At 37.5% G+C, this 15610-nt stretch overlaps 1 protein-coding gene across 2 annotated transcripts in view; it reads left to right on the top strand.

Annotated features, from left to right (window-relative positions):
* Positions 1 to 13555, top strand: part of PTPRC (protein tyrosine phosphatase receptor type C) — a 59383-nt gene extending 45828 nt beyond the window's left edge. For both annotated transcript variants that reach the window (XM_033068112.1, XM_033068113.1), the window contains 17 exons: positions 1042 to 1073; positions 2220 to 2335; positions 2859 to 2949; positions 3046 to 3122; positions 3351 to 3387; positions 3817 to 3914; positions 4805 to 4930; positions 6343 to 6500; positions 6944 to 7079; positions 7632 to 7781; positions 8213 to 8303; positions 8627 to 8760; positions 9609 to 9743; positions 10068 to 10190; positions 10620 to 10798; positions 11470 to 11605; positions 12338 to 13555. In XM_033068112.1, the coding sequence (XP_032924003.1) occupies positions 1042 to 1073; positions 2220 to 2335; positions 2859 to 2949; positions 3046 to 3122; positions 3351 to 3387; positions 3817 to 3914; positions 4805 to 4930; positions 6343 to 6500; positions 6944 to 7079; positions 7632 to 7781; positions 8213 to 8303; positions 8627 to 8760; positions 9609 to 9743; positions 10068 to 10190; positions 10620 to 10798; positions 11470 to 11605; positions 12338 to 12610 (2092 nt within the window). In that variant the 3' untranslated portion in view covers positions 12611 to 13555. The remainder of the gene's footprint in view (positions 1 to 1041; positions 1074 to 2219; positions 2336 to 2858; positions 2950 to 3045; positions 3123 to 3350; positions 3388 to 3816; positions 3915 to 4804; positions 4931 to 6342; positions 6501 to 6943; positions 7080 to 7631; positions 7782 to 8212; positions 8304 to 8626; positions 8761 to 9608; positions 9744 to 10067; positions 10191 to 10619; positions 10799 to 11469; positions 11606 to 12337) is intronic.
* Positions 13556 to 15610: the final 2055 nt, after the last annotated feature.

Here is a 15610-nt window from a genome sequence, read left to right as displayed (position 1 = left end):
TGGTTTTCCACAAAATTTCCCAGTGGGTAGTGGCAAAATGTTACAAGTTTGATGTTTCATTAATCCTGAGAAAAGATATCATCTTTTACCTTTAAATCCTTTTAAAAGAAGCTAATTTTTTGGTGTTTGTCTAACAAATATAGTGAAATAAATTTAAAATCTCTCTGCTCTACCCTTGTTCAAGGCACAGAACAAAATGACTTGTCTCTAGTTTTCTGAAAAAAAAATCAGAAATATCTGGAAAACATTTCCTTTGTGATTTAAATCAAAAGTAATGAAAATAATCCACGCTTTCTCAGAACCCTTTTAAATGCTTGTTCATCCTAAACTGTATCTCAGGGAGGTGTTGCTTATTACAGAAATCTCTCAGTAAAGGCTCAGCAGCTCTGTAGGACAGAGGATGGCAATGGAAGGATGGCACAGCCCTGCAAACCAGGCTGACTGCTGCTCTCCTGAGGGGGCACTGGCTGCAGACACAGCAGTTGGGGCAATTTCCTCTGCAACCTCTCAGCCCTCTGGCAGCAGCAGGACTTGGTGACTCTTCCAGCCCCTTTCCCTTCCCTACTCTTCCCCTTAGGGGGACAGGAAGCTGCTTTTGCTCAAACACAATCTTTTATGTTTAGGGAAGCCAAACTAATTTTTGCTTGTACAGCTCCAGAAAGCCTGACTTGTTCTTGGCTACTTAGCATTTAAACTTATATTTTATGTATGTGTTAGTTTTCTGTCACTAGCAAGAGAAGAGAAGATGTTGTGAGCAGTCACTCCAGTGAAGAAATTAAATACATGTTTCTTGTAGGTGAGATGGCCAAAATCATGCAGGCACTAAAGCTTTTTGATGGCCACCTTGTTTCTCTGCCTCAGGGCAGGAGGGCAGGAAGACAAGGATCCCAACCACCTCTGCATGATCCTAGGGGTAGCACTCTTGTTTCACAGACAGCTTGTAATGCAGGCTGCTGGCTAAAAACAGCCCTGGTGATTTTATTTAACTTATGTATATATCTTACTGGTCAAAGCATTTACAGGTTCTTCTGCTTCTTACAGCAATTCTTCTGAAGGCGTGAACCTTGTTGCAGGTGAGTATCTTTATATATTCAGCAATTTATATTTTTTTCCATTTAACAAATGGAAATAAAATTAGGTCTTGCTACCACCTTGAGTTATTTGCATTCTAGGTTGTATACAGAGATTACAGATATTAACATGATAGCAGCTTATTTGGTGGGCAAAAATACTTCGGTAAATACATAGAAGAAGTATTTATATTTGGGTGATCTGAAAGTTCATCAGTGTTTGAAAATTTCTATTTGTCATTCAATTAAAAACTCAGTTATAGTTATCCCATACAAGATTTGTCATGTGTTTAACACTGAGAATAAGTCCAGAATGAAATCCACTTTAAAACAAGTTTTCCATTTTCCGTGCACCTTTTTCCCAAGAGACTGAACATTAGCCAGTTATTTTTCACTGAAAAATTCTGAAAGCTTTCAAAACGCAAAGACTGAAAATTTTATGCACCTTTTTGCACAAGATTTCAAAGCCTGTGAAGGAAGACAGGACCAGTTAATACCAGAAAGCTTCAAGAAAAAAATAATTTAGTACACTAAAATTCACAGAAACTACCTATATTAAATAGGCAGTAGGACTGTGTTGAAATTCAAATCCATTTGCTTAGATACACAGTTACCAAAAAATACAACTTTTCAATGTAAATGAAAAATTAATATATGTCTAGTAAGAGGTGTTAAAACTTACTCAATTGTTATTTTATCATTCAAGAAGATGTTGCACATTATTGCAACTCAGAGCATAAATTGGAGAAAATCTGGAAAGTTAGGTGATACATGTTGTTATATTTTGATCACTGACAATAACTGAGCAGAGCTGAAGCAGAAGGAAGGCTGTGTAACTCTGTGGGTGTTGAGGAGTTGCTGTGCCCTGAGTGTGACAGTCACCACATGCAGAAGTATTCACGTGATGTCCCTGCACCTGGCCTCCTCCAGTGGTGTCTCCAGTCAGGCAGCAGAGCTGGAATAGTTCTCTTATTCCCATAGCCTGTTTGCTCACAGCTGGCTTGGGCAACAGCAGTTTTATAAAAATAAATACACCAAGTCAAAAGAAAGAGTTAAGTTCTTTTGTTAATTTATCTGGCAGTTTTAGATTCATATTTACTGAAGTGTGATTTACATTTTCAACAACAAACACTTGACTTATTTACACAGTTAAAGATGATGACAAGCAACTTCTCAACATAGAGCCAATACCCTCAGAGCTATTACTGGACACATACAAGAGGAAGATTGCAGATGAAGGAAGGCTCTTCTTGGAAGAATTTCAGGTTTGCCCTTCACTCAAAATATACCACAGGTTTTTATCCAGTGGTTGGAAGAATTCCATCCAGGAGCATGTTTGATTATGTGCACTAGTTAGAAATAAATAAATAAATAATCTAGAAAATTGAGTGAATTCTCATCGAAGGTCAAATAGTTCTCAGTTAATTTTGCTACTAGTCTCTTCCCCATTTTAAGATGAAAATAATTCTTTTTCCTGATGTTCTTCAGCAGAAGTAGAAATTATTCAGTCTAAGTACCTCTCATCCTAAAGTACCTTTTAATACATATTTTTAAATTTTGTTTTACTGCATAGCCATGAGGATATAAATAATATGTAAATGTGGAGATATATACTAACTAAGAATTTTTTAACTTTAGATATAAGAAATATATGAAGTAATATCTTATGAAGTATAATGTTACCTTCCAGATTCAGTAATGCTGAAATATTTCCATATTCATTTGACTGTAAGTAAAAGCTGTTTTAAATCTAGGCTTAACTAATAAAATAGGTTTTTTATTTTACAGAGTATTCCTAGAGTTTTCAGTAAATTTTCTATAAAGGAGGCCAAAAAGAGCCATAATCAGAACAAAAATCGTTACATTGATATTCTGCCATGTGAGTATTTGTAACAATTTTGACATGTTTTATAAATGTTTGATTTCTCATTGCCTTGAGATAATATAATTATTTTGGTTTAAATGATTTAAACAGATGACCATAACCGTGTTGAGCTCTCAGAGATGCCAGGAGATCCAGGATCAGACTATATCAATGCAAGTTATATTGATGTGAGTGACTTTTACTTAAATAAAGTCTTAGACACTATGGAAGAAATCCTTTAGTCTGTGCATTTAAAGCATCAATACCTTGGAGGATTTCCACTGGGGTTGCTTTCACCTTAGTAATGTATTTGGTATTATTGAATTGTTGCATATTGAATTTATTTTTAAGGTTGCAGATCTTTTAGATTGTTCATACTTTCTTTCTAAAAGTTAATAACAATGTTCTTTTTGCAGGGCTTCAAAGAACCAAGAAAATACATTGCTGCACAAGGTAATTTATAACCTTAAAAGAAAATGCTTTCTTTATTCACCCATTTTTGTTAGAGTAGTAAAATCCTATTAGTAAGCTTAAAGGAAAAATGAAAATCTGACATTATGAAATTTAATATGATGAAGTTGTCAATGAGTTTTTGCTTAGGGAATTTTGTGACAATAAATTGTACTTCAAAGACAGATTTCTCATGTTGTATAATTTTACACCAAAAGTTTTCAGATTTCATAGCTGTGCACTAAAGATACAGATGAGAGTTTTAAAATGCTGTAGCCTAATGGCAGCAGCCATAGTGAAATCAAGTGTGTGGTTGTTACTTGCATGATGTCTGGTTAACTCTTCAGATTGCATGGCTAAGCATGTCAAGCAGGCAGGTGTATTTTCATGTGGCTGTACTCTGAAAAAGTCCCTTAAATTGTCTCCTTCTAGGCCCCAAGGATGAAACCACAGATGATTTCTGGAGGATGATCTGGGAACAGAAGGCCACTATTATTGTCATGGTGACTCGCTGTGAGGAAGGAAAGAGGGTGAGATATATCCATCCTTCCCTCCTTCTATCTTTCCATTCTTCTCTTTTCTGAAATCCGAATGAATTGCTGTGCTGTGCTGAATTACATGTTCTTCTTAAGTGCTTTTTTTTCATTCTTTGCTGTTCTCTCATTGTGGCAGAACTTGTGTTAGAAAGCATGCCAAAGCAGTTTTGCCTTATGAATTACCAGTCTTATCTGAAAATACCACTTTAGTCACAGCAGTAAGTAGCAGAGGGTAAGCTTCCAAATTACAGCTACTTAACCCAGAAAAGGGCTCAAGGTAGAACTTTAGCTTCTCATAGACCTGTCAAAAAAAGTATGGTTTCTGTTTTTCTCCTGTCTATTCTGATATCCTGGCAGTGTCCTCAGTAGATCCTAGAAAGAATATTTTTCTTCCAATGCCTTTATTTAAGTGGAAGGCTGGGTGCTTTTGGCTTGCTTTTGTTCCTTATTCCAGGTACAGCAAGGGGAAGGGGAACTGTGGTTTTAGCTGCAGTTAAAGATGTTGACAGCCTGCAGATGTACAGCACAGCCAAGCTGATGTTATAGGCAGGCAGAAACAGCAGCCCTTGTTGCTGCTCAAGACTGAAAAGGAAAGCATGAAAGTAGCTACAAACATTTCTTCAGCCATCAGGCAACAGCAGCAGTCACTCTTCATTCTTTCAACTAGTGTACAGGATTTTTTCCCCCACTACCTGAATTTAATCTGAAGTTAAATTCCATGATAATAAATTTCAGGTCAGAAACCAGAGTTGTTGGATATTTGGAATTGAAAAGTTGGAAAAGCTATACAGAGTTGCCATCTACTTTAAATTAGGCTTTTTTCTAGTTCTCAGTTCTCTGCCACTTCACTGTTGGGCTGCTTACTTAACTTCATGTCTTCATAGAACAAATGTGCCCAGTACTGGCCATCAATGGAGAATGGAACTGCAACATATGGAGACATCATTGTGAAGATCCATGAAAGTAAAACATGTCCAGACTACGTCATTCAGAAACTGCACATCACAAATGTGAGTTGATTCAAAAGTGTGAGACAGACTGGAACTGAGGTGTCTGTTTGCAGTCTGTATTTTAAGGGAGAAGAGTCACCTCTCAATGGAAGATGCTCTGCAGTCTCTCCTAAGCATCATGTAGCTGAAGGGAAAACTTAGATGTAGGTGTAATTTCTTGCAAGAAATACGAGTTAATATATATTTCCCAACTTCAAAAGGTGCTTTTCCTTAATGCTCTGGAACCTTCATTTAAGATTAAACTATTCATATGCTGCTAAGTGGTAAAAAATTAATATATACACTGTGGTTTCCTTATATATTTAATTTGTTCTCTAACACAAAAAATTTGCTGCTTTGTGTGTATCTCAGCATAACTCTCTGTAACTAAAATCAGTGTGACTCAAAGATAACCATTATCTACCCTTCTGATAACTGTACAATAGGACATCTCAAGGGTGTTTATAAATACAAGAGTTTTTAAATCACCATTTAGATAAGTGTAAATCATTAAGGCTGGTTAATTGCTCTCTTTCACACATCTGAAGTCACATTAGTTACCTTAAGTGTAATTGAGAACAAAATTTGCCATCAAAAGCTAAATGCTCAGCTCAGGCCTTTTGCAAAAATATTTCAATGATGATAAATGGAGCCTAAATCATAGCTAAAAGCATTCAGACTCAAAGACTAAATCTACTGGCAGATCTTCAGCAAAGCAACAGAATCCACCCATCTTGATCCATGATTACAGCCGGAAATTCCTATTCTACTGTCTCATATTGCATTAAAATTTACTCAGAAAATGGCCTGATTAAAAGAAAGCTGTAACTTTGTGTGGTCAATGAGCAGATCAGGGTGTTAAGAATTAACTATTTACAAAGACATTACTCTGTCACTCGAGAAACCTGACAGTAGAAATGAGTGATTACAGCAAGCTGAGGGCTGATATTTCTAGAACTGTCTGCTCACTCTTCAGCTGACATCATATCAATAAAGATAAAATGGATATTGGTTGTGGAATTGTAGAGTGGTCCATGGCAAGGAAGTGAACACTTCTGCAGTTCTGGTAGAATAGTGATATATAATTACTGCAACAATGGTAAATAACTGCATTAATAGTTCTGCTGCAACTGGATAATGCAACTATGAGTAAGAATTTTTAGGTTAATTAGTGGGAAAATACCTGCACATCCATATAAATCTTGACCAGTAAAATAATATCATTGAGGCATTTTTCTCATTTGGTTTTATAATCATGGTTATCAAATTTATGTCCTCTCTTTCAGTCTAGCAGCAGCATACCAAAGTCCACTCAAGACTCTGTGTGCTTTGGGATATAATCTAGTCACTTAGACTTATGTATACACCTGTATACATATACTAATGTATATATAGATTGATAAATATTAAAAAGCACACTTCAATTTTTCTAGGGAAGAGAAAGGACAGCTGGAAGAGATGTCACTCATATCCAATTCACAAGCTGGCCAGACCATGGAGTCCCTGAGGATCCACATCTCCTTCTCAAACTCCGACGCAGAGTTAATGCTCTAAGCAACTTTTTTAGTGGTCCAATTGTGGTTCATTGCAGGTAAATATATATTATTCTTTATTAAAATGACAAATGACTGAAATGAAGCTATGCAGAAAAGAGAGCTGGCAAAAGTGTTTGTCTGATCCCAGGTTTTGTGACTTGATCATTTGAAAATGAGGCAGGAAAAAATACACAAGGCCTGTTTTCTGAAGGATATGAAGGAAATTCAGATTGATAAAACCTGAGGATACGCAGATTTTAAAAAACAGCTGGATCAATGTTGGGCTGCTCTGGCTATGAGCACCATATTTAGCCATAATACTAAAAATGCAAACTCATCATCGTTTGTGTTGCCAATCAATTTACAGCAAGAAGTGTTTTCAGTTGCTTTGAATCCTGTTGTTAGATGTTTTCAGTCTCACTCTGTCAAGGCCTGCTCCCCTCAGAGAGGGAGTGGCTGGTGCCGTTGGCTGTCCATAAGATCCCTTTGTGCATGGCAGTGCCGGCGTCGGGCGCACTGGGACGTACATAGGAATCGATGCCATGCTGGAGGGGCTGGACGCGGAAGGCAGAGTGGATGTTTATGGCTACATCGTGAAACTGCGGCGCCAGCGCTGCCTCATGGTCCAAGTAGAGGTACCTCCTGAAATTTTTCCTGTCACAACTCTCCTGTACTACTTCCGCAGCACTTCTCACCAGTGCATTGCTCAGTTCAGTTGAAGCTGTTCATAGAAAATATAGCTCTGAAAAGTATTAAGATGGAAAAAAAAACTTCCAACATAATTTCTCAATTTTTGAAACATCAACTTTTGAAGTTCTGGCTTTAGAAGAGGAAGCCAAGGAGAACAGCTTTTTGGCATACAATTCATAAATGCAAAACTGAGCTTGCAGAGTCAAACTCGATTTTAAAAATTCTAAAATGCATCTGCCTAAGTCCAATTTTCATATGAGTTGAGTACGGAAAAGTTATGGACTGATGAATTGCATGTATTTTAACTTATTTCAGCATTTTACAATTTTAATACTTGTATTTAATATCTGTTTAATATTAATGCTTAATATTACTAGCACTAATGATATTGTCACAGGAGTAATAGCTTTTCATAATGATTTTCAAAAGTCATATGACTATTTTATTTTTACTCTTTAATAACTTCATGTTTTAATTCTTCAAATGGGAAACACCAGTCACAGTACATCCTTATTCATCAAGCACTGGTGGAATACAATCAGTATGGAGAAACAGAGATCAGTCTCTCAGAACTGCATTCTTCCCTTAACAATCTGAAAAGAAAAGACCACCCGAGCGAGCCTTCTCTGCTGGAGGCAGAGTTCCAGGTAAATAAGCTTTGCATTACAGTTGCCCACATTTCCCACTTCTGTTTAAAAATGCCATAGTCATGAGCTAGAGATACCACAGGTAATAGATTATTTAGGTGCTATTTTATTTCTCTGGCTCAGAAAGTTTCTTTATCCAAATGAAAAAATGCTGTATACTAATGAAATTTTATTTCTGCTTTGATGTTAATATTTTTAAGAAAGATGGAGGTCACAGAATGATTACTTGTGTCTGTGTTCATGATTTCCTGTGTCATTGTATATGGTGTGCAGGCATTTTTAAACAGTAGTAGAGCTGTTAGCAAGGTTTAAAGAACTAAAGTAAGGAGTGAGGCACTGCAGGATGAAGACTGAGTGTGGGAGTCCTGAAGAGACAATGATCTCAAGAACCATTTTAATCAAGCATTATATCGAACATCTTCTTTCTTCAGCGACTGCCTTCCTATAAGGGGTGGCGGACACAGAACACTGGGAATCGGGAGGAAAATAAAAGCAAAAATAGGAATGCCAACATAATTCCTTGTAAGTACTTTCCATTGCCTTATTTTATCCCACCTTGCCTTATTTTATCTTTCCTCTGTTAGAAAAAAATTGAAAAAAAGGAGCAAATTATTTTACAGAGCAGTATTTGATTAGTATTCTCAACACTGTAAAATCTTAAATTTCTTATAGTGATTAAAAAAGAAGAGATGAGTTTTTACCACTGTGAATTATGGGGAGTGTTTATTTCAAACAAGGTGGCCTTGTTCTGCAGTCTATTGTGAAAGGACTGGCCTTTTCTCTTCCCTGCCCCCCACAAATGCCATGCCCACAGGGCTGTGACGGTGACACTTTGTCTCACACAGATGACTTTAACCGAGTGCCCATCAGGCACGAAGAAGATTGCAGTAAGGAGGGTGAGCATGATTCAGATGAGTCCTCGGATGAGGACAGCGACTGTGAGGAATCCAGCAAATACGTCAATGCTTCCTTCATAACTGTATGTATTTAGAGGATCCACTGTAGGCGTTTCACAGGCTAAAACTCTTATTCTCTTGTTGGCATCACAATAGAAAATAATTTAGTTAAATCAGGGAGAAGGATCTGATGGCTGATTGGCAAATCCATCTATGTTTAAAACCATTAGCCTTCAGACAGTCCTCATGATAACATATATTTCTATTAGTGGGCTAATTTCCATTAGTCTACAGGTTGAACCAGATTAATACTGTCCCTGCTAGTGAAATGTGACTATAGTTATTCACATGGACCAAACCCTACCACTGAAAATTTGAGCCAACAATTTTTTGGTATCATTATACACCCAAAGAAGAACAGTTATCGGTCATGAATGAAGCAACTGATTTTAATGGAATTACTAGCTAAGTTCCATTTATCTGAATCCTTTGAAATGATGCACATTAAGGATACCTATTCAGGGTAAAAGTGTCTTTATTTTTAGGAAGCTCAATGTGAACTGACTGGTGCATCAACTTTGTGTGGTATAGACACAATTTCTTAGTGGTAAAATTAAATGGCTGTGTAAAATGGAATGTTTTACCCCTTAAAAATGGCAGGGTGAGGTCTCACCCACTGCAGGGTCAATATATCTATGTCAATACAGCAATATCAAAATACTGTTGTCAGTCTGAAGTGATATTCTTAGGAGGATTGAGGTTAATGTCATTTGGGTAGTAGAATTCCTGTAAGACCGATGCCTACTGTGATAGGCATACTTCCCTATAAACAAACAGGTTTATTAATTTATTTTACGGGGTATTCCTCAAATTCCTCTATTGTTTGACAATCATATTTCAAATTAATTGAAGAAAAAAAATTCTTTTATAGGGTTACTGGGGTCCAAAAGCCATGATTGCAACACAGGGACCACTGCAGGAAACTATCTCTGACTTCTGGCAAATGGTGTTCCAAAGGAAAGTCAAAGTCATTGTTATGCTGACAGAGCTGAAGGAAGGAGATCAGGTGGGGGCATTGTCTGCACAATGACACATTGGATATTCTCTACATGTGAACAAAACACTGCACTGAACTCTCTCATTCCCTTGCTCCACTTAAGTGTTTTCTGTAGGATGAGCAATTTCCATTTCTAATATATTTTTCTCTGGCATTTACCTACTTAATTTACATTCTAATGAATTTTTGAGGGAAAAGTGTATGATGCTTTATTTTAAAATACAATGGAACTCCTCCTACTTTATAGTCAGTACAGTCTCTAAGTGCACATGGAAAGCAAAATAAAAGGAGATTTGAGTGGTAATCACTGACCTGTACTTTTATCCATTTTAGGAACTCTGTGCACAGTACTGGGGAGAAGGAAAGCAAACGTATGATGGCATAGAAGTTCAAATGGCAGATGTCAACTCTGGTCCTTGCTATACCATACGTGCATTTGATGTTGCACATCTGAAGGTAAAAAGTTTCTTTGCAAATTCCAAAAGATGATTTTTAAGGAGTTTCTAAATTTAAAAACAAATTTATTAACTTAGCCTCAAGAAAGAGAAGAAACAGTTCCCACTGCAGTTACCTCCTGCTCTAAGAAATGGAAATATTTTTTTCTTGCAGACCAGCAGTCAATCATGAGAAATGCTATAAATTATCTCAAGTTTTCTGTTTAGTGAGTTGCTGAGATGGTGGTAGGGGAGTCTCAGGAGATCATCTGTCTTTTGTACTTTGAACAAAGCTTGGATGTCTACCTACCTCATATTCATGAGGTAGAGCTATCACCCTGCAGTTCCTCAGGAATAGAATTCTCCCTTTGTAAATCAGCAGCCATAGAGTTACTGTGTGAATCTGTATTTTATCCTGAACATTAACCACATCTCCACTGCTGTTTTCCAGACAAAAGAAACTCAGAAGGTGTATCAGTATCAGTACCATAAGTGGAGTGGCTGTGATGTTCCAGAAGCCCCCAAAGATTTAGTCAGCATGATTCTCAACATTAAACAAAAACTTCCAGCCAGACCAGTCACTGAGGACAGCAGGAGAACCCGCAGTGTCCCACTCCTTGTCCACTGCTGGTGGGTCTGAAATCAGCTCACACATTCACCTAGCTCTGGGTTCTGGGTATACATAGCAACCATAATTTTGGGATGCCTACCTTTTCTCACAGGCCTTTCTGTGTGTCTGGGGACTCAACTCTCCCTAGAAAATTTCTTGAATTGCTCAAGCTTGGCCTTTTGGATTGCAGTGATGAAAAGCAAGCACACTTCTCTCGGGCAGGTGTGAGCACAGCGCAGGTGCTATGAGTAGGCGTTCTTGGCTGGTGCACCTGTTTTGTGGGGAAATGCTTGGTCAGAGTACACTTGCAGGATGCATAGTGAACATCCAGTAGAGTTTTTAGGATTGTCTCTTGCTCCAGGGTACAAGTGCACTTTTCTAGGAGCATTTCCAGGAATAGCCTTGCATGCCATCTAAACCAGAAGATAATCCTGCTAACAATAGTTGAGACTGTAAGTCTGAAATTTTGAATTTCCCTCTTCCCCTTAAGTGGTACTTCAGGTCCAGGTAGTCTCTAGATAAACTGTCTCCTGTGCAAATCCTACACATATACTTAATTGTGACAATTTCAGTAAAAAATGCTTTGGACATATAATTCAGTATAAAGAATTTGAAATATATCTAACATTTAGTCAGAAGACTTCTGATTTTACTTTGTAAATTTACATGTACATTTTGTGTCATCTTCTAGTGATGGATCACAGCAGACTGGTGTATTTTGTGCTTTAATGACCCTCTTGGAAAGTGCAGAAATAGAAGAAGTAATAGATGTTTTCCAAGTGGTAAAATCTCTTCGTCGCACCAGGCTGGGAATGGTCTCCACCTTTGTAAGTAAATCTTATGAATTAACAGGAAAAAAAAGATTACTTTTCATGGTCACTAATATTCCCATAACCATAATTTCTGTGCAGGGAACACTGATTCTAATCAGAACATTCACACTCACCACCATTTGGGCATTGGCCCTTGCTGATAGGAATGAAGGAGTGTGAGATATCCAGAGCTGCAATTCTGTACTGCCTTTGGCAAAGGTTGTATAGTATAAAATTACAAATTGCATAAAGTGCTGTTCTTGCAGTTGGTTCATGGTGTACACGCAGTGTCCCTTCTACAGCTGGGAGATGAGCTCCACTTGCAGGCTGGCAGCCACTGAGGGTTTTGTTCCAGTCACTCCAGAGGAGCTGTGGCACACACTGTGCAGTTACCAACAAACCAGACCTGGATGTCATCCATATGGGCAGGGTATTACATGGCTTTCCAGACTCAGTACAATATGTGTTGTTTACACTTAGGTACTCTCAAAACCATATTTTTTGGTACTTTCTGAACCAGAAGGGCACTGAGTGACTTGGAATATCTGATGCAGACAGTTTCAGAGATGCTATGTACACATGAAGTCATAATAAGGAGCAACACTATGTCAAAAACTGTGGAAACTGCTTCATATGCAGTCTTGCAGTCAACTACACGCTACATTCCTAAAATGTAAGAGAACGAAGAAAGGATTGATTCTTGGACTCTGAGCATTCCATTAACACTAACTTTTCTTTATTTTTAAGGAACAATACCAGTTTCTGTATGACACCATTGCCAGTACCTACCCTGCACAGAATGGACAAATAAAGAAGAACAGCCAGCAGGAAGATAAAGTTGAATTTTGCAGTGAAGTAGGAAAATCAGATCAGGAAACTGATTTGATCACTACTGATCTTGCCCCACCACAGCCAGAGAAAACTGAACCACCTGAAATATGTGATGATTCTAAGGCTGCAGATAGCACTAAGGGAACAGAAAGCTCTACAAATGGCCCCACAACTGCAGTTCTAACTTAGAGCTAGACTAAAAAACATGCAAAAAAGTCTTGAGCAAAATGAGAGGTATAAGATTTCTTCCTCTTTCCACTTTTATTTTTTTAATGTTTAGTTATTTTGGTTTTTGGAAGGTACAAATTTAAAGGAATACTTGAAACTTGTAGGGAGTGACAAAGAACTGTGGAATTTTAATTTTTGTGTAGATTTTCATTTAATGCTTCTTCAGAAACCTTTACTATTTTTATACTTTTCCTTTTAGAAACATGTACAGTATAATACTATGCTGAGCAGTGCAAAGCAAAATTTTTTATTTCTGTAACAAGGTAAAAAGCAACTCAGAACAAGATTATTGAGTTGCAAGAACAGGTCTTTCCTCAAAACTACTAGCAAGAACCTATTGTAAGCATATATTCTAGTATTTCAGGACTAATGAGAGCATTAATAATACTCTTGGGACTTGGGGGACTTTGCCACATAGTTTTAAGAGTTTATGATTTACATCATGTGGCAATTCCAAGGAATTCAGACTTACAAAGGGTTTGTAAATCCTCCCATATCAATGCAGAACATAAATTTTTGCATTTTTCTAACTGTCCTCAAGGTGTCCTTATTGCTCCACATATATTAATGTGATACTCCTATAGGAGTTTGGAGATCAGCATTTGAATCACTGCAACAGTTCTGGTGGAAAATACATCCTGTTTACTCTTAGAGCTTAAAATACTGACTGCTTGTACATCTCTTTCTTATGCTTACTTTTATTTAAAGGACTACTTCCATGAATGCCTCCAACCTCTTTTCAGAAATGGAAAATACTTTGATAGTTTTCCTCAAAACTTGTAGATTTTAATTGGTCCAGAGATATTTTTTCTTCATAATGATGTATGTTACAGTTTTGATATTTTTTCTTCTTCTTTCTGGATTTTAGCCTATTGTTTTCAGAACAAATAAAAAAAAAGTAATTAATAGTTGACAAAATTATTTTGTTCTCTAGTACTATGAAAACTGGTCATTTACTTCTAAATGTATAAAATCTTGTGCTGTCCCACACATGGATAAAATTTACAAATGTCAGCAGGAAAACACATCATTTAATTCTTCTAAAACTGTGTGTCTACCCAAGTAAGTGTCATGACTCTCTCAGAACAGAGGAAAGAGGCTTCATTTTATTTTGCTTAAAGCTGTCGAAGGAGCAGTCCAAAAACAGAGTCAGTGCTCCAGGTTTATCACTGCTTACTCCTAGTTTCTCATTACAAAACATAATTGAAAACACTTAGAGAGCTGTCTAAACAACATGTACAGTCACACTTGGTTAAAACCCTAATTTAATTGTGCTGGTAGCCTAGATCAAATCTATCATTCATAATTATCAGCTCAGACAAGGGCTTGCTGGCAGTCTTGCTTCAGACAGTGGCAGCAAGCAGACATAGAGCAGGGGGATTCCCCTTGGCTGTCAGCTGAGCTCCCTTTTCAGCAAGGAGTTGTGGTAGGTGACAAACTAACATAGCTGAAGGGATCATGTGTGGAAGGAAAGCTCTAGGGACTGTGTGGGAAGAAAATCTAGAAGATATTATAGGCCCAAAATCTGTTAGGTATTTTTAGAGGAACTAAAAACAAAATTTCAAATTTAGCATACCTTAGAGATCAAAAGTATAAAGACCCTTAGATGCAGATTAATTCACTGGTGTTCATGGCATGTCAGAGAACAATTAATTTATTTTCCTTCGTTTAAGATTTGCCAACTGTAAAGCCTCTCAGGTAGCAAAACAAAAAGGTGAGTGCTGCTGTCTCATATAAGACTGTGGAGACAGAGACTAGTCACACTTTTAAAAATAACTGAAGTGTTTTCCAAATTAAAAATTGCACCAAACTTTTCTTGTTTTAAATCTTAGGGCAATCATATACTTCAATTCCTTGAAAAAGGTTCCTATGGTTTTTAAGCTCCTGCAGCACCTGGGCTGTAAAAACCTTCTGTGATTTTGATTTGTTTGTTTATTTTCTAGAATTATTTCAATGTTCTTTTGCTGGTATTTTTTAAAAGAGAAGAATACCAAGTTAACTCTTTATTTGTGCATATACTCTGTTAAATTTCCCTTCTTGCACGTCTTCATTATTAGAGAAATGGAGATTTACACTGAAACTGCCCTCATGTGCCTAGTGTGAACCACTTTTGCAGTAAAGTTCCTTACAGTCACAAAGAGGTAAACTAAGCTCTTGGCTTTTAATTATTTCCAATTAAAGGACATATCGTAGAATTGAACCTCATTAAATCCCAGTAAAACGATTAAAGGAGCCTGTCTTAACAGAATTTAGAAGTTCTGATGGTTCTAGGAACTCTCCATGTGTGTGCCAGGGAAGGTTTTTGCCTTCTCTATTGTCCTTTGTTTCCCAAACATCCAGGAGGTGGTGACACAGAGCTTGAAGAAGGTGGTCCTTGTGCTGGATGCTCCACAGTAACTTGGCTTATTCACTTGTAGGGTTAATCTCATGTTCCCCAGGAACACGGTGAAACATTTTACAGGTCAGACACCAAGCCCAAGATAGAAGGCTTTGCTAGGAACTGCTTTGGCTCTGTCAGGGCAAGAACAATGGTGTAGCACACTGGATTTGCATAGCCTGAAGGCTGAGAAACAGTCTCAAAGATGAAAAATGTTTATCTCATCAAGTACAGCTAAACCACAGAAATCATGCTAACCACTGCCTCAAGCTGAGCAAACCACTCCTGGAGAGTGGTTTAGAATCTGAAGCCCAGGATAAAAACAACTATGCAACAGATGAGCTGAGAGAGGACTTGGAGCAACAAATGGAGGAATCAAGTGCTTATGTGACCAGAGGGATTGGATTTCTCCCACATTTTGCTGGGTAGATGCTGACATAAAGGTGGGTATGTAAAAATTACAGTGCTGTGTTAATGAATGCAGTGTGGGAAGATAGGGGAGCAAAGCACCCCAGAGTTTACACAAGATTCTGCCCAGTCAGGTAACTGCAGTGAGGAGTGGACTGTGAGTGTTTGCTTTTGGT

This window comes from Catharus ustulatus, chromosome 9 (genome assembly GCF_009819885.2).
Source record: "Catharus ustulatus isolate bCatUst1 chromosome 9, bCatUst1.pri.v2, whole genome shotgun sequence".
Classification (NCBI taxonomy): domain Eukaryota; kingdom Metazoa; phylum Chordata; class Aves; order Passeriformes; family Turdidae; genus Catharus; species Catharus ustulatus.
The sequence above is the reverse complement of the archived record's forward strand: the minus strand, read 5'-3'. Positions and strand labels throughout refer to the sequence as shown.